The sequence below is a fragment of the Protopterus annectens genome, chromosome 3.part1, assembly GCF_019279795.1.
Source record: "Protopterus annectens isolate FY-2018-M chromosome 3.part1, PAN1.0, whole genome shotgun sequence".
NCBI classification, from domain to species: domain Eukaryota; kingdom Metazoa; phylum Chordata; order Ceratodontiformes; family Protopteridae; genus Protopterus; species Protopterus annectens.
In genome coordinates this window covers 734745470-734772278 of record NC_056732.1, presented here as the reverse complement: position 1 = coordinate 734772278, position 26809 = coordinate 734745470, and the positions used below count along the sequence as shown (strand labels likewise).

At 42.9% G+C, this 26809-nt stretch overlaps 1 protein-coding gene across 1 annotated transcript in view; it reads right to left on the bottom strand.

The window, feature by feature from the left end:
* EBAG9 (estrogen receptor binding site associated antigen 9) overlaps window positions 1–26809 on the bottom strand; it is a 651930-nt gene that overhangs the window by 195195 nt on the left and 429926 nt on the right. The window contains exon 5 of the mRNA XM_044067091.1: window positions 26435–26526. Coding sequence (XP_043923026.1) covers window positions 26435–26526 — 92 coding nt within the window. The remainder of the gene's footprint in view (window positions 1–26434; window positions 26527–26809) is intronic.

Genomic DNA, 26809 nt, shown 5'->3' with positions numbered 1-26809 from the left:
ACACCTCTTCTGCTTTTGCACCAAAGTATCATGCTGTAAAGGATCGTCTAATAGTTTTGCTTTAACATGATCCGGCAAATTTTGTTCTTTTAACCAAGCATGCCTCCTAGTGGCAGAACCTGTAACAGCGGCCCTGCGGGAGGCCTCAAGTGAATCAAAACCACATTGCAAAGTATGCTTTCCAACTTGTTCAGCTGCATGCAATAAATAGTACAGTTTTGTACCTACCATAAATGTAGTTGTTCGAGTGTATACACTGCTGCAATCATCACACTTGGTCATCAGGCGGTCCCACAGTCGGCCCGAATTCCAAAGTCTTGGTCTGGCGTCGGTTGCTGTCGCTTCTTCCCTGACGTCAGTGCGCCAGGGGTATATAAGAGGCATCCGACACCATTTTCTTCAGTTTTTCTTGCCCCAGATGTCGGGTGCCCCCAATAGGTAGGCAATATATATATATATATATATATATATATATATATATATATATATATATATATATATATATATATATAAATACATATAGCTATAGAAAAATAAAACAATACCCTTAGGCACAAGCAAATACACCACAGAGGTAGCATAGGATAGAGTGGTAGAGATAAGTTCAGCTAGTTCAGAGGGGACGGAAGAAGGGTAACCTGGACTGCAGCAGGGTATACACTCGAACAGCTACATTTATGGTAGGTACAAAACTGTACTATGTTCATCGTGTTACCCTGCTGCAGTCATCACACTTGGGTAGAATCCCAAAGCTAAGGATGGGAGGTGGAGTCAAACAGGGTTAGAGGAGGCTAGAAGGCCCTGCAAAATTGCAGTGGCGAAGCCAGCTCTAGTCTTAGAGTAAAGTGGTAAGTGATAGTGTTTGGTGAAGGTGTGTACTGAACTCCAAGTTTCAGCTTCCAGAATATCCTTGGTAGGCACCCCCCTGAGGAAGGATGTAGATGTAGCTGCTGCCCTGGTGAAGTGGGGCCTAATGCTAGCAGGAACTGGTTTTCCATGGTGGGTGTAGCAAAAACGTATGCAATGTCCTATTCATTTGGAAATGGTCCATTTTGAGATGGCCTTTCCTTGTGATGCTGTAGCATAGGATACAAAAAGCTGGTCAGATTTTCTGAAAACCTTAGTTTTATCCAAGTAGTAACGTAGCTGCCTGTGAATGTCCAAGGAATGCAGGAGTCTTTCTCCTTTGTTCTGCGGATTTGGAAAGAAGGTGGGTAAATGGATGGTTTGATTTAGAGCCACACTGGATACCACCTTAGGCATAAAGGAGGGGTTAGTTCGTAGAGAAACTCTGTCTTGATGAAAAATGAAAAAGAAAGTCCTTTGTGTAACATCTCCGTTAAATATTGTAGAATCTGAGGTATGTCCGGCAGACGGGTATTTTGGCCTTTAGCTTGGTTCCAGGCACCAAACCTTTTCCATTTGTCTGAGTAGGCTTTCCTGGTGCTGGGCCTCCTGGCCTCCAGAATAACATCCATAACAGCTTGTGAAAGAGAAGCTGGCTGGTTGTTTAGGAGATTTGCCATGTAGCCAAATATAAGGTTTTGAGCTGGCTGTGTAGAATCTGACTGTCTTGCTGTGTGAGCAGATGAGATATTTGTGGTAAAATCCAAGGTGGGCCCTGGGCCATATTCCTTAATAGTGGGTACCAGTGCTGGCGTGGCCAGTCTGGGGCAATGAGTATCATTCGTGGTCTCTCCATCCTGACTTTCAGCAGCACCTTTGTGAGAAGGGGCAATGGAGGGAAGGCATATACTGACAGTATTTTCCAACTGAATGAGAGTACGTCCACTATCCAAGCTTGATGGTGAAATGTCCTTGTGCAAAACTTTGTTAGCTGATAGTTTTGGGGGCTGGCAAACAGGTCTATGTCTGGGTGCCCCCATTTTTGAGTTATTATTGCAAATACTTGTGGATCCAGTTTCCACTCGTGGGGATCCATGATGTTTCTGCTTAGGTCAACTGCCAATGTGTTCTTTTTTCCTGGCAGGAATTGAGCTTGTAATTGTACTTGGTAAGCCAGTGCTGTGTTCCACAAGGTCATTGCTTGCCTGCATAGAGGGTAGGAGTGTGTACCCCCTTGTTTGTTTATGTACCACATTACTGTGATGTTGTCTGTCCTTATTATAAGCTGTCCTGGATGTAAGAGGTCCTTGAAGGCTGTCAGGGCATTCTGTACAGCTAACATTTCTTTTTGATTGATGTGCAGATTTCTTTGATCTGCAGTCCATATGCCTTGAACGCACCATCCTGCCATGTGTGCCCCCCAGGCATAGTCCGATGCATCTGTTGTCATAGTTTGCCTGGCTGGGGGTAAGGTGAAAGGCTGACCCTTGTTGAGGTGACATGCCTGTGACCACCATAGAAACTCCTGTTGAAGGCAGGGAATGAGGTATCATTGTTTCCAAGCTGTGGCTGTGTTGATTCCATACACTTTTTAGGTACCACTGTAATTTCCTCATATGCAGTTTTGCAAATGGTATTAGTAGTATGCAAGATGCCATGAAGCCCAAGGCCTGCAGAAGAAAGAATAGTTGTGTAAAGTCCTACCATAACGTCCTTCTCTTCTATATGCTGCAGTATACATAACATGAGGGAGTCTATTGCTACTGTGAGGTATGTAGGCTGTTGCACAGAATACAAAATGTACGCCAGTCAAAGTGGCGTTGGGTATAAAACGGACATCAGCACGTACCAGACCTCAGAATTGAATGCCGCAAAAAGCACCAGCCGGATCCAAGGTGAAGAAAACAGGCCACCAGAAGACAGGCAAGCATCAGGGGAAGGTGGGGGGAGGGGGGAGTAATACTGCAGCACATAGAAGAGAAGGACATCTATGGTTATGGTAAGATTTTACACAACTATTTATTCTGTGTCCTTCTATTCATATGCTGTAGTACTCATAACAAGAGAGAGTACCAAAGCTCATGCAGAAGAAGAATTGGGCAAAGGAGCAGAAACACTCTCTACAAACCCATGCAGAATAGCCCTGAAATGCCATCAAGTTCATAATGTTTCTTGAAAGTATGAAAAGAAGACCAAGTAGCTGCTTCCAGGACAGATGAAGTGTCCCGGCTTTAAAAGAAGGCACCAGAGGAAGATACTGCTCTAGTGCAATGTGCCCTAATAGGTGAGGGTAGATTCTTTCCATGAGCCACATAACAGAAGGAAATAGCTTTGGAAATCCAAGTGGAAATAGTCTGCTTGGAAACAGGCTGGCTCAGGGCCCTTGGGTGATAGGAAAACAGGTGGTCAGATTTTCTAATTGGTTTGGTTTTATCCAAGTAATATCTGAGTTGCCTGTGCACATCTAAAGTGTGTAGGATCCTCTTGCTGGAGGATTGTGGAGAAAGGAACAAGGTTGGAAGACTGATGGACTGACTGAGAGATAACTCAGTAACCACCTTGGGCATAACGGAGGGATTAGTGTGTAGAGAAACCCTATCCCTGTGGAAAACCGTGAAGGGGAAGAGGACATGACAGCCTGCATCTCAGGCTCCCTTCTGGCAGAAGGAATGGCCACGAGAAGGACTGTTTTCCAAGTGCACTGTTGCAGGGAAGCAGAACTTGCTGGCTCAAAAGTGGCCAGGGTAAGTTTTTCTAAGACCAAGTTGAGATCCCAAGGAGGAGGAAAGTACAGTTTTGTACCTACCATAAATGTAGATGTCCGACAGGAATGCATCTGCAGTCCTTACAAATGGGTTGTCCTGTCGTCAGGCAGCCCTTCGGTCGGCCGGATTCCAAAGTCTGGGTCCGGCTTCGGCTGGTGTCGCACTTCACCCGACGTCATCGCTGCAGTTTTCGGGTATAAAGGCATCAGCCGACGCCATCTTCCTCAGTGTTTCTTGCCCCAGATGCCAGGTGCCCTCTTGGATGGCTAAATTTGGATAAATGCCAATGTTTCCAAATAGTAGAGAGCAAACACATAAAATAAGCATGTATGTACATATATACAAACAAATACACCATAATAGATCCCCCCCAAGCTAGCTGAAGGATGGCAAATACCCTAGGAGTACCTCAGAGGGGAAGGTGGGTGGGTAATCCTGACTGCAGATGCATTCCTATCGGACATCTACATTTATGGTAGGTACAAAACTGTACTATGACCTTCAAGGATGCATCTGCAGTCCTTACAAATGGGTAGAATACCATAGCTAAACTAGGGGAGGAGGAAAAGAGTAGAGATTATGGTGTAGCTAGGATCCCTTGCAAAACAGCAGTGGCAAAACCTGCTCGGGATCTAGAGTATAAAGGTAAATTGTAATGCTTGGCAAATGTATGCACGGAGGTCCAAGTAGCAGCCTCTACAATGTCCTTGGTAGCCACTCCTCGTAAGAAAGCTGTGGTAGTGGCAGTAGCCCTTGTGGAGTGAGGCCTGATGTTCTCTGGAGTTTTCTTTCCATGGAAGGAGTAACAAAATCTAATGCAATTTCCTATCCATTTGGAGATTGTCTGTTTTGAAATTGGTTTTCCTTCCTTTCCTGTTGCATATGCTACCAGAAGCTGGTCAGTTTTTCTATTGGACTTGGTCCTGTCCAGGTAGTAGCGTAATTGCCTATGTACATCCAAGGTATGTAAGAGTCTTTCTCCCCTGTTCTGTGGGTTGGGGAAGAATGTAGGTAGGTGGATAGCCTGATTTAATGACACTCTGGATACCACCTTAGGCATAAATGTAGGATTTGTTCTCATGGGCACTCTATCTTGATGGAAGATCAGGAAGGGTTGCACTGCCATTAATGCCTGTAGTTCAGAGACCCTTCTTGCTGAAGTTATTGCCAGCAGGAAAGCAGTCTTCCAGGATAAGTATTGTAATTCTGCTGTTGCTGCTGGTTCGAAAGGGGGAAGCGTCAATTTTTCTAGCACAAAGTTCAAGTCCCATGCTGGCAATGGTGGTTTCCTGGGAGGTTTTACATTTTTAATTCCTCTCAGAAACTGTCTGAGCAGAGGATGAGAGAAGACAGGAGGATCCAAGCTGTATTCTGCTGAAATAGCTGATGCATGTATCTTGATGGAAGAATAGGACAGGCCTGTATGGAAGAGCTCTGCCAAGTACTCCAGGATGTTGGCTATGTTTACCAGTGTCACATCTTTTCCCTTTGCAGTACTCCAAATGAGATATCTTTTCCATTTTGCTGCATAATTCTTTCTTGTTGAAGGTCTACGAGCCTCCAGGATTATGTCTTTAACCGTTTGGGATAAATTTGGGTTAATTGCTCTTATGTAATGTTCCAGGCAGTCAGCTGCAGAGTTTTCAGGTTTGGATGCAGGATGTTGTAGTTGTTCTGTGTTAACAGTAATGGGATCAGGGGTAGTGTCCATATTTGTTCCCGAGACATGCTCCTCAGCATTGGGTACCAATGTTGTCTTGGCCAGTCTGGAGCTATCAGAATGATCCTTGGACGGTCCTCTTTGATCTTCAGAAGCACCTTGTGCATCAAAGGAAGTGGTGGGAATGCGTATGCTGTCAGATTTTTCCAACTGAAAGATAGGGAGTCCACCTTCCAAGCAAGTGGGTGGTATGTCCTTGTGCAGAACTTCTTTAGCTGGTGATTGAGTGGGGATGCAAACAAGTCTATTTGTGGTAATCCCCATTTTTTTGTGATGGCTTTGAAGATGTCCGGATGCAGCATCCATTCGTGGGCATCTGTGGTAGTTCTGCTTAATATGTCTGCTAGAATGTTTTCTTTTCCCGGTACAAAAATTGCTTGTAACTGAATGTTGTAGCTCAGAGCCACATCCCATAGGTCCAGTGCCAGCCGGCATAGAGGATATGAATGTGTGCCTCCCTGTTTGTTGATGTACCACATAACTGTGGTGTTGTCTGTCCTTATCATCAACTGACCTTCCTGGAGAAATGGTCTGAATGACTGAATTGCCAATTTTACTGCCAGCATTTCCTTTAGATTTATGTGCAGGCGCAGCTGTGCTTGAGTCCATAAGCCTTGTATGCACTTGCCCAGCATGTGTGCCCCCCAACCGAGGTCTGAGGCATCTGTCGTGATGGTTTGGCTTGGTTGACTGTTGCAGAAGGGCAATCCTGTGTTTGATTGACAGGCCTGAGCCCACCATAGGAACTCTTGCTTCAGGCATGGGATTATTGGAATTTTGGTTTCTAGGCTGTGCTTGTGTTGGGACCACAAATTCTTCAGGTACCACTGTAGCTTTCTCATATGCAGTCTGGCATGAGGGACCAGAATTATGCAGGATGCCATGAAGCCTAGGGCTTGTAGTACTTTCCTTGCAGTTAGATGGTTCTGCTTTGTTAATGCCAAGAAGTAGAGAGGTAGTTGCTCTTTCTTTTCTGCAGTTAGGAATGCCATTTGTTTTGATGTGTCCAGCTCTGCACCCAGAAAGGTTATTCTTTGGGATGGAACCAGCCTTGACTTTTTTATATTGACTGTATATCCCAGGGCTTTGTAGCAGGTAAATGACTCTTTGTAAGTCTTCTGTTAGCTTGCTTTTGTTGTCCGCTTGTATCAGGCAGTCGTCCAGGTAAGGATAAATTTGGATCCCCTGAAGTCTGCAATGAGCAATTACTGATGCCAGGCATTTCGTGAACACTCTGGGCGCAGTAGACAAGCCAAAGGGCAATGCTGAAAATTGATAATGCTCTGATCCTGCAAGAAATCTGAGGTATCTTCTGCAAATTGGTCGAATGGGGACGTGCAGGTATGCCTCCTTGAGATCTAGAGTTACCAGCCAAGACTCCTTGCCCAGCATGGGAAGAAGCTGCTGTAGGGTCAGCATTTTGAATTTTGGAACAATGAGAAATGTGTTTAAAGCAGACAGGTCTAGAATAGGTCTCCATTTGTTTTCTTTTCTTGGTACCAGGAAGAGTCTGGAGTAAAATCCCTTTCCTTGCTCCATAGATGGTACCTTTTCCACAACTCTCATTCTTAATAGTTGAGATATTTGCTTTAGAGCTTCTGCCCTTTGAGTAGGTGGTAGGTTTGGCATTCCTCTCTTTCCTGGTATAGTATGGAAATGGAACCTGTAACCTTGGTGTATAGTTTGCAAAATCCATTTTTCCCTTGTGATGCAATGCCAGTTCTTTGAAAATAAGGCTAGCTTTCCGCCTAAGGGTGCTTCTAGTTGTTCCCTGGTAGGCGGTGCCACTGCCAAGTCACTGTGATTGAGTTGTTGTAGTGGTGGTGGCTGCGTCTGTGCCTCGCTGGTTGTTACCTTGCCACTGGCGTCCCCTGTAGGCACGCCTGGATTGGTTTCTGCCTCTAGAACGCCTATTCCTGCCTCTCTGTGTCTTAGAGGAGTCCGGAAAGGACCAATTCTTGGAGGGCCAGTTCCTGCTAAACCTTGGAGGTTGAACCTGTAAGAAATCTTTCACTGTTTGTACAGATTTCACTTTCTCCTCCATCTTTTTAGTACCTGCTGTGCAGGGGAACCAAATAAATTGACCTTGTCCATGGGTGCATCCAAAAGCTTTGATTTGACATGGTCTGGTAATGCCTGTTCTTTCAACCATGCATGTCTCCTGATAACTGTGCCAGTCATGGCTGATCTAAAGGAAGCCTCCAGTGCATCATAGCCACATTTTAAAGAATGGTTACTAACCTGCTGTATGTTATGTACCATTTCCTGAACATATTTTTTATCTAAAGATTCTTCAGCGGACAGCTTTTTAGTTAACTGGTCAAGCATAAACTCTTGATATTGAATCATATGAAATTGGCAGTTCAAAGCCCTAGCTGACAAAGTAGCAGAGGTGTAAACTATTTTACCCCATCTCTCTAAGGACCTGGATTCCCTTTCAGAGGGGAGGGGTTTTTTAGTAGAAGTAGCTGCTACAGCTTTAGGGCCCTGGGAGATAGTCTCTGGATCTTCTAAGGGAGCCTTGTATAAATGGTGATGAGTGTCCGGGACCCTGTAGAACCTATCGGGCTTAGCAGGAGCCGGAGGTAATGAATCAGGAGCAGTGCAAGCATCATTAAATGCATCATCTACAACAGAAAGAACTGGAGGTATAGCTAAAGGCCTGTGTTGTGGCAAATGTAGGAAGGTTCTAAGCCTTTTTCTGGAGTCTGAGAAATCTTGGCCCTGCCACTGAAATTGTTCCCTCATAGCATGCAAGGTTTCCCCAAAGGAAAATTCCTCAGGTGGAGAGGCTGAAGGAATGGACTCTTCAGCATCAGAGTCTTCGTAAGGGGAATAAGGAGCCTCAGGAAGATCTGTATGTTCTGAGTCATCAGAGGAATCATCTGTGGATACTGGCTCAGGGGGCTCTGCTCTAGGCCTCTTTTCTGGAGGTGGGAGAGAGGTCCTGTCTAGATGAGGCTGGTATCCACGAATTAAAGAAATTAGATCCTCAGCCAAAGAAAGCATATGGGAGCTGGTGCTGGACCTGTGAGAGGGGGGTTTGGCAGGCACCGTTTTTGAAGCTTTGGCTGCTTTAGCCCTGGCAAAGGCCTTAATAGACATGGCTGCTGGAGGCCTAGCAGCTCCATGTGCAGGGGTTGAAATATCCAGGGGAATAGTGTCTGATAATTCCTGAGAAACCGCAACAGAAGGTTGGATTTCAGAAGCCGATTCTATCAGGTTAGAGGAGGCCTCGGTAGAAGGCATGGTTTCGGCTGAAGAAAGAACCGCTTGCTCGGTTTCGGCTGAAACAGAGACACTCGCGGTTTGCTTAATCGCGGTTTCGGCCGAAACCGCAGACCGCGAGTGTCGGTCCTTTCTTTGCTTTTGGTAATTTGCGTTGTCGGAGGATCCGACGGCATAATATAGGCAAAATCAGAGCCGAAAATCTGTTCAGCAACTCCGACCGACGCCTAAGCGTCCGTCGGTTAAAAGAAGCACAGGCTAGACAAGCTGCTACGTCGTGGTCTGGGCCTAAACAATGTATGCAGTAGGAGTGGAAATCCTTATGAGGTATTTGTTTCCCACAAGATAAACAGTTATTCACTTTCTCTGACATCGGCTGAGGCAAGAAAGAGTCCCCAACGGGGTACTTAGCTTTTTAGAAGTCTTCGAAGTAGTGTTCGGTAGTAGTAATCTCTGGATCTGACCGACCGGCACTTGCGAACAGCTTCTGCTTCGGGCGCCACGCGGCAAGAAAGACTGAGGAAGATGGCGTCGGCTGATGCCTTTATACCCGAAAAACTGCAGCGATGACGTCGGGTGAAGTGCGAAACCAGCCGAAGCCGGACCCAGACTTTGGAAAACGGCCGACCGAAGGGCTGCCTGACGACAGGACAACCCATTTGTAAGGACTGCAGATGCATCCTTGAAGGACATCTGTTTTTTCCTTGGTGGGCTGATGTGAAAGATGCCTTTTAAAGAAGAGTTTAACTTCCAACCTGGAAGCTAAAGGAGGAAACATAGATAGACATGCAGAGATAGCAGAAAGATGAGCTTTTACTGACGAGTATGAAAGCCCACTCTTCAGTAATTCACACAAGTAGGGCAGGACCACTGGAACATCCACTATCAGTGGTCGTAAATCCTTTTTAAGACACCAGATGGAAAACCTTTTCCATTTGGAAATATAGGATTTCCTAGTTGTGAGTTTTCTGGTCTCCTGCAGAACGTGTAGCATGTCCTCAGAGAAAAGGTGTCTGAAGGGAATCAAAACCCTATCACTTGCAAAGTCAGTTGTATGGTTACCATCTGTGGATGATCTAAAGTTCTCTTGTCCTGTGTGAGTAGGTCCATTTTGTGGGGTAACTTGTGACTGCCCTTAGCTAAATGCAGAAGAAGAATGGGGAACCAATGCTGTCTTGGCCAAAAGGAAGTCACCAGCAAGATTTTTGGTTGCTCCTGTTGGATTTTCAACAGGACCTTTTGAAGAAGTGGGAAGGGGGGTGCATAAAGAAACATCCTCTTCCAAGAGAAAGATAGAGTGTCCACCTTCCATGTCATGGGATCTGGGACCCTGGCACAAAACGTGGGAAATTGCCTGTTTATAGGGGAGGCAAAGAGATCTACCCGAGGTATACCCCATCGATGGACCATGTCCAGAAAAGTACAGTTTTGTACCTACCATAAATGTAGATGTCCGAGTGGTATGCATCTGCAGTCCTAACAAATGGGTTGTCCTGGCCTCAGGCAGCCCTTCGGTCGGCCGGATTCCAAAGTCTGGGTCTGGCCTCGGCTGGTGTCGCACTTCACCCAACATCATAGCTGCAGTTCTTCGGGTATAAAGGCATCAGCCGACGCCATTTTCCTCAGTGTTTCTTGCCCCAGATGCCAGATGCCCTCTAGGAAGGCTAAATTTGGATAAATGCAAATGTTTCCAAACAACAGAGAGCAAATAGAAATAAACATGTATATACATATATACAAACAAATACACCATAATAGATTCCCCCAGCTAGCTACAAGATAGGCAAATACCCTAGGAGTACCACAGAGGGAAGGAGGGTGGATCTGACTGCAGATGCATACCTCGGACATCTACATTTATGGTAGGTACAAAACTGTACTATGTCCTTCAAGGATGCATCTGCAGTCCTAACAAATGGGTAGAATACCATAGCCAAACTGGGGAGGAGGCCCTAACTAGATTATGGTGTAGTTAAGATCCCTTGCAAAACAGCAGTGGCAAAACCTGCTCGGGATCTGGAGTATAAGGGTAGATTATAATGCTTGGCAAATGTATGCACGGAGCTCCAAGTAGCAGCCTCTAAAATGTCTTTGTAGCCACTCCTCGTAAAAGCTGTAGTAGTGGCTGTAGCCCTTGTGGAGTGAGGTCTGATATTTTCTGGAGTTGCCTTTCCATGATAAGAATAACAAAATCTAATGCAATTTCCTATCCATTTTGAGATTGTCTGTTTTGAAATTGCTTTTCCTTCCATTCCTGTGGCATATGCTACCAGAAGCTGGTCAGTTTTTCTATTGTTCTTGGTTCTGTCCAGGTAGTAGCGAATTGCCTATGCACATCCAAGGTATGCAGCAGTCTTTCTCCCCTGTTCTGTGGGTTGGGGAAGAATGTAGGTAGGTGGATTGCTTGGTTTAAAGATACCCTGAGACCACCTTTGGCATAAAGGTAGGATTAGTTCTCATGGACACTCTATCCTGATGGAAGATAAGGAAGGGTTGCACTGCCATTAATGCCTGTAATTCAGAAACCCTTCTTGCTGAAGTGATTGCAAGCAGGAAAGCAGTTTTCCATGATAAGTACTGTAATTTTGCTGTTGCTGCTGGTTCAAAAGGGGGAAGTGTCAACTTTTCTAGCACAAAGTTCAAGTCCCATGTAGGTAATGGTGGCTTCCTTGGTGGTTTTACATTTTTGATTCCTCTCAGAAACTGCCTAAGTAGAGGATGAGAGAAGACTGGAGGATCCATGTTGTATTCTGCTGAAATAGCTGACGCATGAATCTTAATGGAAGAGTAAGACAGGCCATTGTGGAAAAGTTCTGCTAAGTATTCCAGGATGTTAGCTATGTTTACCAGTGCTACATTTTGCCCTTTTGCTGCACTCCAAAAGAGATATCTTTTCCATTTCGCTGAGTAAGTTTTTCTTGTTGAGGGTCTGCAAGCTTCCAAGATAATGTCCTTAACCCTTTGAGATAAATCTGGGTTATTTTGTCTTATGTAATGCTCCAAGCAGCTAGCTGCAGTGTTTTCAGGTTCGGATGCAGGGTTTTGAAGTTGTTCTGTGTTATCAGTAAAGGAACCAGGGGTAGAGGCCATGCGAGTTCCCGAGACATACTCCTCAGTAGTGGGTACCAGTGCTGCCTCGGCCAGTCTGGAGCTATCAGGATGATCCTTGGGTGGTCTTCTTTGATCTTCAATAGCACCTTGTGCATCAAAGGAAGAGGTGGGAATGCATATGCTGTCAGGTTTTCCCAACTGAAAGATAGGGAGTCCACCTTCCAAGCAAGTGGGTGGTATGTCCTTGTGCACAATTTTTTCAATTGGTGATTGTGTGGAGATGCGAATAAGTCTATTTCTGGTAGTCCCCATTTCCTTGTGATGGATTTGAAGATGTCTGGATGTAGCATCCATTCGTGGGCATCCGTGGTAGTCCTGCTTAAGGTGTCTGCTAGTATGTTTTCTTTTCCTGGCACAAATATTGCCTTGAGCTGTATGTTGAGGCTTAGGGCCACATTCCAGAGATCCATTGCCATCCGGCATAGAGGATATGAATGTGTGCCTCCCTGTTTGTTGACATACCACATAACTGTGGTGTTGTCCGTCCTTATCAGCAATTGTCCCTGTTGGAGAAATGGTCTGAATGCCTGAATTGCCAGTTTTACTGCCAGCATCTCTTTTTGGTTTATGTGTAGGTTTAGCTGGTCTTGAGTCCATAAGCCTTGCATGCACTTGTCCAGCATGTGTGCCCCCCAACCGAGGTCTGAGGCGTCTGTGGTGATAGTCTGGCTTGGTTGAGGGCTGTGGAAGGGCAGTCCTTTGTTCAATTGACAGGCCTGAGCCCACCATCGTAATTCTTGCTTCAGGCATGGAATTATTGGAATTCGGGTTTCTAGGCTGTGCTTGTGCTGAGACCATAAATTCCTGAGGTACCATTGCAACTTCCTCATATGCAGTCTGGCATGTGGGATCAATATTATGCAGGATGCCATGTAACCCAGGGCTTGCAGGACTTTCCTTGCTGTAAGCTGGTTCTGCGTTGTTAATGCCATGAAGTAGAGTGGAAGGTGCTTTTGTTTTTCTGCTGTGAGGGATGCCATTTGATTTGATGTGTCCAGTTCTGCACCCAAGAAGGTTATCCTTTGGGATGGCAACAGCCTTGACTTTTTATATTGACTGTGTATCCCAAGGCTTGCAGTAGATGAATGACCCTTTTCAAGTCTTTTGTTAATTTGTTTTTGTTGTCCGCTTGTAACAGGCAGTCGCCCAGGTAAGGGTAAATTTGAATTCTGAAGCCTGCAATGAGCAATTACTGATGCCAGGCATTTCGTGAAAACTCTGGGCAGTAGATAAGCCAAAAGGCAATGCTGAGAATTGATAATGCTCTGATCCTGCAAGAAATCTGAGGTATCTTCTGCAATTTGGTCGATAGGGACGTGCAGGTATGCCTCCTTGAGATCTAGAGTTACCAGCCAAGACTCCTTGCCCAGCATGGGAAGAAGCTGCTGTAGAGTCAGCATTTTGAATTTTGGGACAATGAGGTATGTGTTCAGTGCGGACAGGTCTAGAATAGGTCTCCATTGATTTTCCTTCCTTGGCACCAGGAAAAGTCTGGAGTAAAATCCTTGCCCTTGTTCCATAGATGGTACCTTTTCTATAGCTCTCATCCTTTTTAAGTTGTCTATTTGTTCTAGAGCGTTTGCCATTTGATTTGGAGGTAGGTTTGGCATTCCTCTCTTCCTTGGTAGAGTATGGAAGTGAAACCTGTAACCTTTGTCTATTGTTTGTAAAATCCATTTGTCTCCTGTAATGCAATGCCAGTTTACTGAAAATAAGGCTAGCTTTCCGCCTAAGGGTGCTTCTAGTTGTTCCCTGGTAGGCGGTTTCAGAGCCAAGTCACTGTGATTGTCCTGTGGAAGTGGTAGTGGCTGGATCTGCAGCAGTACTTCGCTGGTTGTTAGGCTGCCACTGACTTCCCCTGTAGGCACCTCTGGATTGACCTCTGCCTCTTGTGCGCCTATTCCTGCCTCTCTGTGCTCTGTTGGTGTCTGGAAAGGACCAATTCTTGGAAGGCCAGTTCCTACTAAACCTTGGAGGCTGGACCTGTAAGAAATCCTTGACTGTCTGGACAGATTTTGCTTTCTCTTCCACCTTCTTCAGCACTTGTTGTGCAGGAGAGCCAAACAAATTGTGTTTATCCATGGGAGCATCTAGGAGCTTTGATTTTACATGGTCTGGTAAGGACTGCTCTTTTAACCATGCATGCCTTCTGATCACTGTACCAGTCATAGCTGATCTAAAGGAAGCCTCCAGTGCATCATAGCCACATTTTAAGGAATGGTTACTGACCTGCTGTATGTTATGTACCATTTCCTGAAGAGACTTTCGGTCTAAAGGTTCAGGTGAGGACAACTTTTTAGATAACTGATCTAGCATAAATTCCTGATACTGAATCATGTGGAATTGACAGTTTAAGGCCCTAGCCGAAAGAGTAGCAGAAGTATAAACTTTTTTACCCCATCTCTCCAAGGCCCTAGATTCCCTTTCAGAGGGGAGTGGGTTTTTGGCAGAGGTAGCTGCTACAGCCTTGGGGCCCTGTGAAATAGTTTCAGGATCTGCAAAAGGAGCCTTATACAAGTGATTATGTGTGTCCGGAACCCTGTAGTATCTGTCGGGCTTAGCAGGGGCCGGAGGGAGTGAATCAGGAGCAGTACAAGCATCATTAAATGCATCATCCACAACTGTAAGTACTGGAGGAATGGCTAAAGGCCTATGCTGTGGCAAATGCAAAAAAGTCCTAAGCCTTTTCCTAGAGTCTGAGAAATCCTGACCCTGTCATTGAAATTGTTCCCTCATAGCATGCAAGGTTTCCCCAAAAGAAAATTCCTCAGGAGGAGAGGCAGAAGGAATGGAGTCTTCTGCATCAGAGTCCTCATATGGAGAATAAGGGCCCTCAGGAGGGTTTGTATTTTCTGATTCATCTGAGGAGTAATCAGTAGAAACTGGCTCAGGGGGTTCTGCTCTAGGCCTCTTCTCTGGAGGGGGTTGAGAGGCCCTATCAGGGTGAGACTGGGATCCCCTGATCAAAGAAATGAGATCCTCTGCTAGACTAAGCATTTGAGTACTAGAGCTAGGCCTGTGAGAGGGGGCTTTAGTAGGCACGGCCTTGGAAGATTTAGCTGCTTTAGCCCTGGCAAAGGCCTTAATTGACATGGATGCAGGGGGCCTAGCAGCTCCACGTGCAGGAGAAGATACATCTAGGGGAATAGTATTTGACAAATCCTGAGAAACTGTAAGAGCAGGTGGAATTTCAGTAGTGGATTCAGCCATGCTGAAAGAGGCCTCGGTAGTAGGAGGCATGCTTTCGGCCGAAGGAAGAACCGCAGACTCGGTTTCAGCCGAAACCGAGACACTCGCAGTTGGCTTAACCGCGGTTTCGCCGAAACCGTGGACCGCGAAAGTGTCGGTCCTTTTCCTTACGTTTTTTAGCTAAATGTGAAGTCGGAGTCTCCGGCGGCATGATATAAGCAAAAGTGGAGCCAAAAACTCCTCTGCAAACTCCGACTGACGCCTAAGCGTCCGTCGGTTGAAGGAAGCACAGGCTAAACAAGCTGCTACCGTGGTCTGGGCCTAAACAAGGTAGGCAGTAAGAGTGGAAGTCTTTATGAGGTATTTGTTTCCCACAAGTTAAACAGTTATTCACTTTTTCTGACATCGGCTGAGGCAAGAGAGAGTCCCCAACGGGTACTTAGCTTTTAGAAGTCTTCGTAGTAGTAATCTCTGGATCTGACCGACCGCACTTGCGAACAGCTTCTGCTTCACGCCACGCGCAAGAAAGACTGAGGAAAATGGCGCCGGCTGATGCCTTTATACCCGAAGAACTGCAGCGATGACGCCGGGTGAAGTGCGACACCAGCCGAGGCCAGACCCAGACTTTGGAATCCGGCCGACCGAAGGGCTGCCTGAGGCCAGGACAACCCATTTGTTAGGACTGCAGATGCATCCTTGAAGGACATCATATATATATATATATATATATATATATATATATATATATATATATATATATATGTGTGTGTCTGTGTGTGTGTGTGTGTGTATACTTAGTATTGTATAATGCATGACAAAGAATTACCTGTGATTTCTGCATGCTAAATCGACTCATAGTGATGTATGATCTATTTCTCAAAGAGGGAGGATGTAGATCAGAGCGCAAGTGAAGAGTGCTGTATCTTAAGAAGCACGTCAAGGCTGTATGTGCACATATAAATCCCAGACACATGCAATCCCTAGTGCCATTCTGTAAGAGCAGCCAGAGTGAGGGCATGCATGATCGCAGTTGTTATTCTGTATACAAGTTATTTAAGTTAAAGTCAGTAAACTTCTATAGTGATGTGTTTGTATAAAATAAAGCTACTTGAACAGAACCCATGAAGACTCTTCTATTGTGTCCAAAGTAGGAGAGCAACACCAACCGCCTCTTTGCTTAATAATTTCGAGGATGTCCCCAAAGGACACTTCCTTAGACGGAAGTCTGGTGGACCAGTCTCCCTCCTCAAAATCCATATTCTCTGTGAGGGACTCTCTGGTGGAGACCAAGTGTCTCCTCTTCCACATTCTCTTCCAAGGGGGATCTTCCACAGTGGGCTCGGGGGAGGACTTGGAAGAGACAGGAACCCCAAGTGGGGTAGTGCCTGTCTGAAGGCACTCAAGGGAGAGTTTACCACCCAAACCCGAGAGAGGCTGGGGAGGCCCTAGAGAAGAAAGAGAGGTGACTACCAAACTGGAGAAGGTAAAAAAAACAAATTCCACCCACAAGGGCCGAAACTAGTGAATGATGAACCACCGCAAAGCACAGTCCCACTTCCAGTAAGGCAGCGTTTGTATATTCTGACACCAATTCCACACCTTTTCACTTTAAAGCAGCAATAATTTATTGTAACAGCTTTCTTAACAAAAAACAAATCCACGACTAAGCGATTTCGCCAACAATCTGGCTTCTTCAGAGTCATTTGTTACAACATTGCCCACCAGTTTATATCCCACACAAACAAATTCCATTGGTTAAGACTAAATGCCACCCACTAAACAATTGATAGACTCAATTAATTTAAAAATGTATACATGTCATTATTTATCTTCTAAAACATTGATATATGTATGTGCACAATACATACTTGTTGAACCTGCAATTAAATTGCAATAAATCCTACACTATAAATGTGACAATACATCATAACTAAATGTAAGAACAATTTACCTTGAATATATATAAATTCACAAATAAAATACTGTAAACATATTCTAAAATACATACACAACCTCTAAAAACAAAATTTAAAACATCAAATCTGCTGGGACCTAAGCTTCAAAATAGGTTTGAGTGAAATATAGTCATTCAGGCCAGGTGATCTACAGGCATCTAATCTTATCTGCCATTCTGCCTCCAATGCTCCTACCTTATTTGATACATCACCTCCTTCACCATAGTCCACCACCCGCCCTATGACAAAAAATGTAAATTTTTTTAAATCCACACATTTCCTACTGTGTGAATAAAGTGCATTGTGCATATCTTTCTTTTTGATGGATCTGGTGTGGTCTGCAATCCTGTCACGTAACCTCCTTATAGTTTTACCTACATAGTATGCCTCACACGATGTACAGGTCGCCAAATAAACTAAATTCTTTGTAGTACAATTACATTGTCCAGGACATGGAATTGTGTATTTATAACCTTCCACACAAACATATGTGCTCTCATTGATGTATCTGCACCATCTGCAAAAACCACACTTTTTCATAACAGACCTAAAACTGTTTTTGTTTTTCCTTTCCAAAATGCCCTTCAAATTTTCACCTCTACTGTAAACAATCACTGGCTCCAAACCCAAAATCTTCTTACTCTCATCACTTAAAACAAAATTCCATGCAGCTTTCATTATGTTGGTCAACTCAGGCGTCTTGTGATTGTATTGTAATACACATCTTAAATCAACACCTTTTTCCATATGTTGTTCCTTAATTAACTCTGTCCCAGTGTGCAAAATGGGGGCGTATCTACCACCCCTTTCCCTTATCACATCCCTCCTAACGCTAAGGAGTAATTTCAAGGGATATCCTCGATCCAAGAACATCCCTATTAATTTAAACAACTCTTCTCTAAATGTAACATCATTACTAACCAACCTTGATGTTCTTATCATTTGCCCCTTGATTACTCCTTTGCGCTGATGAAAGGGGTGACAACTACTAAAATGCAATAGTGAATTGGAGTAATTCTCCTTCCTGTAGATGTTACTCTCAAAGCCTCCATTCATCTTACTAATTGTCAAATCCAAAAAGTTAATCCTTTCCTCTTGCCATTGAAATGTAAATTTCAAAAATTCAGTTGTTCCACTCAAAAATTTAACAAAATCAATGGCCGATTGCTCATTCCCCTTCCATAAAATCAAGATATCATCCAAAAATCTGTTGTACATTATTATACTATCTGTGTACTTCTTGGATGAAAAAATGTGTGTTCTCTCCCATGTCAATAAAACTGCATTTGCAAACACTGGGGCACACCTTGCGCCCATGGCAACTCCTGACACTTGCTGGAATAGCTCACCCTCAAATGAAATGAAATTATTTTTCAAAACAAGTTCCATCAAACTAAGCAAAAAATTAGCTTCTGTCCCTTCTACCAAACCACTCTCAATCATAGCTTCATAAAACATTTCAAGTCCCTGCTCGTGTGGAATGACAGAAAATAGATTCACAACATCAATTGTGAGAAATCCAAAAGTAGTATTCCCTGTCTCCAATTTCCTCAACCTATCCAGATAATGCCATGAATCCCTCACAATGTGTTGGGCTGCACTAACCACAGCTTTAACTGATACATCTATGTATGCTGCTAGGGTTTCTGTTTTCGAACCCCTTGCCGAAACAATAGGTCTGAACTGCAGTTTGTCTGCTCCTTTGTGCACCTTTGGTATACCAAACAAGTTAGGCAATCTAGGAAACTCCACATGTAAGTAATTGTATTCTACCGCATTAATGTAACCTTGAAATAGTGCATCGTGCAAATATAAATCAATTTTGTAATATGCTCTGTTAATCTCACCCCTAGAGACAGTAGCGTATGTGTCATCACCATTCAAAATAGCAGAAATCTCTGAAATGTAATCAGTTTTGGACATCACTACCATCCCTCCCCCTTTATCTGGCTTCATAAATCTGTAATGACCAGATTTCTTAAGGCAATCCAACAATTCTCTTTCTTGAGGTAATAGGTTATCATTTACAAAGTTGCCATTATTTAAACTCTTCCGTATTTCTACTTCCACTAATTTTTCAAAACTTACTATCTCAGAATTAAAAGGAGGGATGAATGTACTTTTTCTTTTCAAAGTACTTGTGTTGTTACAAGCATTCGTGTTAACATCCCAAACTACCCTTTCCTCATTTGCAAACAACATTTTCAGGTGCATCTGTCTGGTGAATAATTTGAAATCCATCAAAACACGAACTATGTCAAGTTTGAACATTGGTACAAAACTTACACCCTTATAAAAAAGCTCAAAATGTGTTTCACCTATAACCAGTTCAGTGTAATTGTAAATACAAAAACCTTTTTTCTTTAGCAGCTGGTGATTTGTACTTTCAATAATTACCATGTCGTTACCATTATCCACAGGTAAAATTGCATTATCAACAATTATATTTCCAAAACATTTCTCATCATAATTGTCATCAGTTAACATGTCTAAAACACCTCCACTGTTAATTTCAAAACATTCATTAATTTCAAAATTACAAGAAACATAATTTTCCACATCACCAAAACCATCAATAACTTCACATGTTGTGTTGTCAAATGTCCCAGCAGTTGTGTCTAAACAAAAATTTAATATCTCCCCCTTCTGTTCATCCCCCCCCCCGATTGTGATATTGTACATCCCCCACAGTCGTACCCCTGTTTCTCAATCTCTCTGATCTTCGGGGACCATTCTCCGTTTCTAAAAAAACATCAATGTCAACAAACTCTTCATTAAAGTGTACATCACCCACATCATTTTCCATATTGTTCACTTCCATCCTAAAAACACGTGGCTTAAGTCCCGGGGGATAGGCACAGTTGTTCTTATAGTCTACAGTATCTCTTTCAAGTTTCTTCTTCTTTGTCACTGATGTTTTAACCACAAAAGATTCTACATTCTTGATTGCCCTTTCAAAATTACCACAATACTGTGTATATATTAAATCTGTTGTAATACTCACATGTAAACGACTGATTTTGTCCTTAAGTTCAGCTAATTTTACCTCATTGTTCAGGATAATGATATCAAGCATATCCAATCCTGTTTTGTTGAACAAGGTAGTAAGCTCACGAAAGGCCACAGAACCTTCCTCAATCCCCATGGGTCTCTTCCATATACGAAGACCCTTGGGTACTTGATTTAATTCTTTTGATTTTTTTAGAAAAGTACTGTCCAACTGGATAGCTCGAAATTTGGTGCATAACTTTTCATATTGAAAGATTTGCTCCTTCAGGCATGGAAGCGACGCCGTTCTATCGTTAACGCCAACTGCTTCACCAAGAACTGGTGCCTGAAATCAGGAAGTGAGGTCAAAACGTTCTTCCTGCGTTCTCCTGCTCGGGACCTCACCAGTGTTCACAGCGTTCATACTCCGTTGTTGAACGCCAGCTACATTCGCGTACGAGTTAGTCCTCATGCATTGCCCAGGTGGAATCGAACCAAGGGGTGAATGCAAGGTAAAAAGCTGAACTTCAGAATCAGTCGGACTTACTGCTCCAACTCCTCCATCATTTTGATTATTGTCCACGTTGTTATCAGTATATACTTTGATTAATCTGTCAACCACGGTGGCCAACTCCTTTAAGATAACCTCCATGCTGCTAATGCCAATAACGTCACCAAACTGAAAGTGAAATGTCCCAACGGTAACGTAAAACAGTCAAAAAAACAAATTCCACCCACAAGGGCCGAAACTAGTGAATGATGAACCACCGCAAAGCACAGTCCCACTTCCAGTAAGGCAGCGTTTGTATATTCTGACACCAATTCCACTCCTTTTCACTTTAAAGCAGCAATAATTTATTGTAACAGCTTTCTTAACAAAAAACAAATCCACGACTAAGCGCTTTCGCCAACAATCTGGCTTCTTCAGAGTCGTTTGTTACAACATTGCCCACCAGTTTATATCCCACACAAACAAATTCCATTGGTTAAGACTAAATGCCACCCACTAAACAATTGATAGACTCAATTAATTTAAAAATGTTTTGGAAATATAATTGTTGATAATGCAATTTTACCTGTGGATAATGGTAACGACATGGTAATTATTGAAAGTACAAATCACCAGCTGCTAAAGAAAAAAGGTTTTTGTATTTACAATTACACTGAACTGGTTATAGGTGAAACACATTTTGAGCTTTTTTGTAAGGGTGTAAGTTTTGTACCAATGTTCAAACTTGACATAGCTCGTGTTTTGATGGATTTCAAATTATTCACCAGACAGATGCACCTGAAAATGTTGTTTGCAAATGAGGAAAGGGTAGTTTGGGATGTTAACACGAATGCTTGTAACAACACAAGTACTTTGAAAAGAAAAAGTACATTCATCCCTCCTTTTAATTCTGAGATAGTAAGTTTTGAAAAATTAGTGGAAGTACAAATACGGAAGAGTTTAAATAATGGCAACTTTGTAAATGGTAACCTATTACCTCAAGAAAGAGAATTGTTGGATTGCCTTAAGAAATCTGGTCATTATAGATTTATGAAGCCAGATAAAGGGGGAGGGATGGTAGTGATGTCCAAAACTGATTACATTTCAGAGAATTCTGCTATTTTGAATGGTGATGACACATAATCTCACCCCTAGATACAGTAGCGTAACAGAGCATATTACAAAATTGATTTATATTTGCACGATGCACTATTTCAAGGTTACATTAATGAGGTAGAATACAATTACTTACATGTGGAGTTTCCTAGATTGCCTAACTTGTTTGGTATACCAAAGGTGCACAAAGGAGCAGACAAACTGCAGTTCAGACCTATTGTTTCGGCAAGGGGTTCGAAAACAGAAATCCTAGCAGCATACATAGATGTATCAGTTAAAGCTGTGGTTAGTGCAGCCCAACACATTGTGAGGGATTCATGGCATTGTCTGGATAGGTTGAGGAAATTGGAGACAGGGAATACTACTTTTGGATTTCTCACAATTGATGTTGTGAATCTATTTTCTGTCATTCCACACGAGCAGGGACTTGAAATGTTTTATGAAGCTATGATTGAGAGTGGTTTGATAGAAGGGACAAAAGCTAATTTTTTGCTTAGTTTGATGGAACTTGTTTTGAAAAACAATTTCATTTCATTTGAGGGTGAGCTATTCCAGCAAGTGTCAGGAGTTGCCATGGGCGCAAGGTGTGCCCCAGTGTTTGCAAATGCAGTTTTATTGACATGGGAGAGAACACACATTTTTTCATCCAAGAAGTACACAGATAGTATAATAATGTACAACAGATTTTTGGATGATATCTTGATTTTATGGAAGGGGAATGAGCAATCGGCCATTGATTTTGTTAAATTTTTGAGTGGAACAACTGAATTTTTGAAATTTACATTTCAATGGCAAGAGGAAAGGATTAACTTTTTGGATTTGACAATTAGTAAGATGAATGGAGGCTTTGAGAGTAACATCTACAGGAAGGAGAATTACTCCAATTCACTATTGCATTTTAGTAGTTGTCACCCCTTTCATCAGCGCAAAGGAGTAATCAAGGGGCAAATGTTAAGAACATCAAGGTTGGTTAGTAACGATGTTACATTTAGAGAAGAGTTGTTTAAATTAATAGGGATGTTCTTGGATCGAGGATATCCCTTGAAGTTACTCCTTAGCGTTAGGAGGGATGTGATAAGGGAAAGGGGTGGTAGATATGCCCCCATTTTGCACACTGGGACAGAGTTAATTAAGGAACAACATATGGAAAAAGGTGTTGATTTAAGATGTGTATTATAATACAATCACAAGACGCCTGAGTTGACCAACATAATGAAAGCTGCATGGAATTTTGTTTTAAGTGATGAGAGTAAGAAGATTTTGGGTTTGGAGCCAGTGATTGTTTACAGTAGAGGTGAAAATTTGAAGGGCATTTTGGAAAGGAAAAACAAAAACAGTTTTAGGTCTGTTATGAAAAAGTGTGGTTTTTGCAGATGGTGCAGATACATCAATGAGAGCACATATGTTTGTGTGGAAGGTTATAAATACACAATTCCATGTCCTGGACAATGTAATTGTACTACAAAGAATTTAGTTTATTTGGCGACCTGTACATCGTGTGAGGCGTACTATGTAGGTAAAACTATAAGGAGGTTACGTGACAGGATTGCAGAACACACCAGATCCATCAAAAAGAAAGAAATGCACAATGCACTTTATTCACACAGTAGGAAATGTGTGGATTTTAAAAATTTACATTTTTTGTCATAGGGCGGGTGGTGGACTATGGTGAAGGAGGTGATGTATCAAATAAGGTAGGAGCATTGGAGGCAGAATGGCAGATAAGATTAGATGCCTGTAGACCACCTGGCCTGAATGACTATATTTCACTCAAACCTATTTTGAAGCTTAGGTCCCAGCAGATTTGATGTTTTAAATTTTGTTTTTAGAGGTTGTGTATGTATTTTTAGAATTTGTTTACAGTATTTTATTTGTGAATTTATATATATTCAAGGTAAATTGTTCTTACATTTAGTTATGATGTATTGTCACATTTATAGTGTAGGATTTATTGCAATTTAATTGCAGGTTCAACAAGTATGTATTGTACACATACATATATCAATGTTTTAGAAGATAAATAATGACATGTATACATTTTTAAATTAATTGAGTCTATCAATTGTTTAGTGGGTGGCATTTAGTCTTAACCAATGGAATTTGTTTGTGTGGGATATAAACTGGTGGGCAATGTTGTAACAAACGACTCTGAAGAAGCCAGATTGTTGGCGAAAGCACTTAGTCGTGGATTTGTTTTTTGTTAAGAAAGCTGTTGCAATAAATTATTGCTGCTTTAAAGTGAAAAGGAGTGGAATTGGTGTCAGAATATACAAACGCTGCCTTACTGGAAGTGGGACTGTGCTTTGCGGTGGTTCATCATTCACAAACTGGAGAAGGCCCTCTCTACTGCCATGAAGGCTGATGGGCTGGATGAAGCTCCTCTCATCTCCCCGGCAGCTGTAGTTGCCCAGGGGGGTAGGGACCCCAACACAGTTCCGATGTCCCCCCAACAATATTGGCCCCGAGCTGTCCAGTGCCAAATCCCCCAAGGGAAGGGAATGGTCCAAAAATTCCAGGCCCAACCCCACTCCCAGGGAACCATCACCGACTTCACGGGGAGGAGGCGCTGTCTGGTCCGAGGCAGTGTAACAGAGCCAGCCAGAAGCCCTGACTGCATCAAGAAGGGAAGAATACCAGACACCGTCAGCCTTTCACTAAGAATACTTTGGTACTAATGTTCCAAAACCAGATGGATCAGAAGAGGAGAGTGGAGTCCTCTAGATGGGGGAAGGTTCCCTGGCCACCTGAGCTGGGGACGACAAAGCCAAACTCAATTTGGGCTTTGAGGAAACTCCACATCATCCTGTCCATATCAGAGAGTAGTAAGCTCTTGGAGTATCTTGAAGACTGGAAGATGCTGACGAATGGCCCGATTTAGCTAGGGATCCTGCCTTGGACCCCACTGCCCTATGGTCCCAGGAGGGGGACCAACTCCGCTGCATTGGATCCAATTTTCTGAGAGATCTAGATAGGGAACTTTCAATAATGATCGGCTCTGACAGAAAGATCGGATCTGAAGTTCTGGAAGGATCCGACGTCTTAGGCGGCATCCCAGATGGATTCAACAAATGGGTCGGATTCGGTGAAGGCTTGCACCGAGTTGGATCTGAAAGCCTCCGCAGAGCAGAGAGACTGATCAGACGCTCTCGGAGCAGAAAAGCCCAGATCCGAAGCCACAGATGCAGACTCAGATCCATGAATCTGTGATCCGAGAGCCTAGGCTTCTTGGTAAAAGATGGAGACCCTTTACGGGAGGAGGAGGCCTCTTCTTTGGATCCTGAGAGGGCTTGGCAGGAGAGCCCAAGGGCAGGGTACCACCCTGAGCCAAGCTCTTCAAAAGTAACTTATTGCGGCGTTCCATAAGGGCCCTGGGGTTGAATGCTGCACAACCTCCAGGTACGATGCTCCCAAGCAGTAAAGACACTCCTCGTGCAAATTAGAACAAGGTATTTTCTGATCGCACCAGGAGCATCATATGAAACCCGAAGGTTTGGCAGAGATGACTCTCACTCACACACACAACCAGAAAAGACATAGATATATATATATATATATATATATATATATATATTTTTTTTTTTAACACTAGAGGAAAGGAAAAGGCAGGTAAAATACTAGAGGAAAGAAAAAGGTAGGTAAAATACCAAGTCAATGGCTAGGGAGCAAAATTATAACTAAGCCGAAAAATGTTAGCTATGGGAGGGGAGGTAAACTATACTATACACTACAAACAATAGCTAAGCAGAAAGAAAAGAAAAGTAGACAAGTCACTTATTCAATGCGAGGAAGCTTGAGCCTGGACCATGTACGAAGCACTTAGTGGCAAATGAGATCCGAGGGTTGCAGGTCAGTAAGGGATTATGGAAAGGGGAGGAGCTTGAGCTCTGGATCTGTCTATCAGTTGCTGGCTCGAATCCGAAGTCGGATCCAAGACTCATTTGTGACAAATAATGACAGCATCAGATCTAATGTATAAATGGTTCCGTTCTAAAATATTCTTGAGGGGATTCAGTGAGACTTCAATGCTTCTTCTAGAACCACCATGTTACACATCAGCCCTAACAAGAGACTTGTACTAAAGGCCAAGAAAGGTGGCATTCTGCTGCATAATTATATGAAGCTGAATTAAATGCTCAGGTATTTCAAAGCTGAAGCTTAAAAACTGAGCATTTAGTACTATTTGATACACTGTTGTCTGCTTTCACAAAAAGTTCAAATTATAAAATGTGCAGTGTTACTTGCTTTTACAAAAAAAAAAAGCTGACTATAAATAGCACAGCTAGGCACTGTGAACTAGTCCAGTTAAAGCATTATATGTATGATAACTGATTTCTGTGGCAAATTAATAGCTATTTAATAAGATTATTTGACAGGAAACTGCTGTCTTTGGTTAAACCTGTCAGTTTCAAAGACCCCAGCATCATGGACATTTCTTTTGTTTCTAGCTTGTGTCAGTCTCGAGGTACAGGGGGTAAATGCAAAGAAAGAGTACGTTGGAGGTGTTTCACTTACCAATTAAAGTGGTACAGTTTTATGTGTAATAATATTTACTTCGGCAAACAGTTATCTGTAGTTGTTTTGGATGTGCCATTGCTGTATAATACAGTATTATCATCACAGAACCATATGACCTTACAAAGCTGTAGAAAAAGACCATGAAAGTACAGATGAGAAAAGTAAAAGCTAAACAACTATGTGAATACAGCTGGAAGAAACACCCTATGGCAAGTGTGTGAGCACACGCCATCACATATACACACTTTGAAAGCGATATTCCTTGCTAGCAGCACAAATGTGCAATAACACCCTTTGGAAAAGAAAAGAGTAGACGTTCCAGTGTCAGGAGAGAAAGCTTGGGAAACACAAGTAGCTGGATAATGATTTGAGATTTGATCCAGCAAACTGTTTAAGTCTGGGCAAAAAAAAAAAGAAATCAAGGTTAATGTAACTACTGACACTAAATGCTTAAGAAAAATGCAAATAAGTAGCTGGAACTGGAATACTAATTAAAAAATACAGTCCATACCGGAGTACTTCTTCTGCCTCCCAAGAAACGTCGCCTTCCTCTTCCCATGCATTAGTGTTTTCTTGCCAGTTATCTATATCACCAAGCTCTGCCTATTCAACAGAACAAAAAAAGTGATTGAGCAGTTCAACTTTGCAATCAAAAATGATCATGTAAGAAAGTACAGTTGTGAAAAATCTTACCATAACAATAGATGTTCTTGCCTTCACTGTTGCAGTATTCATAACATGAGGGATTCCCTACTAAGGGTGACCAGACATCTGGCCAGTATACCAAAGCCTTTTTTCTACCTAGGAGTATGTGAAACATCACACATATGCTCTCCACTTACATTGCAGAAGGAATCATTACTGGGCACACTGCATGTACTGCAAA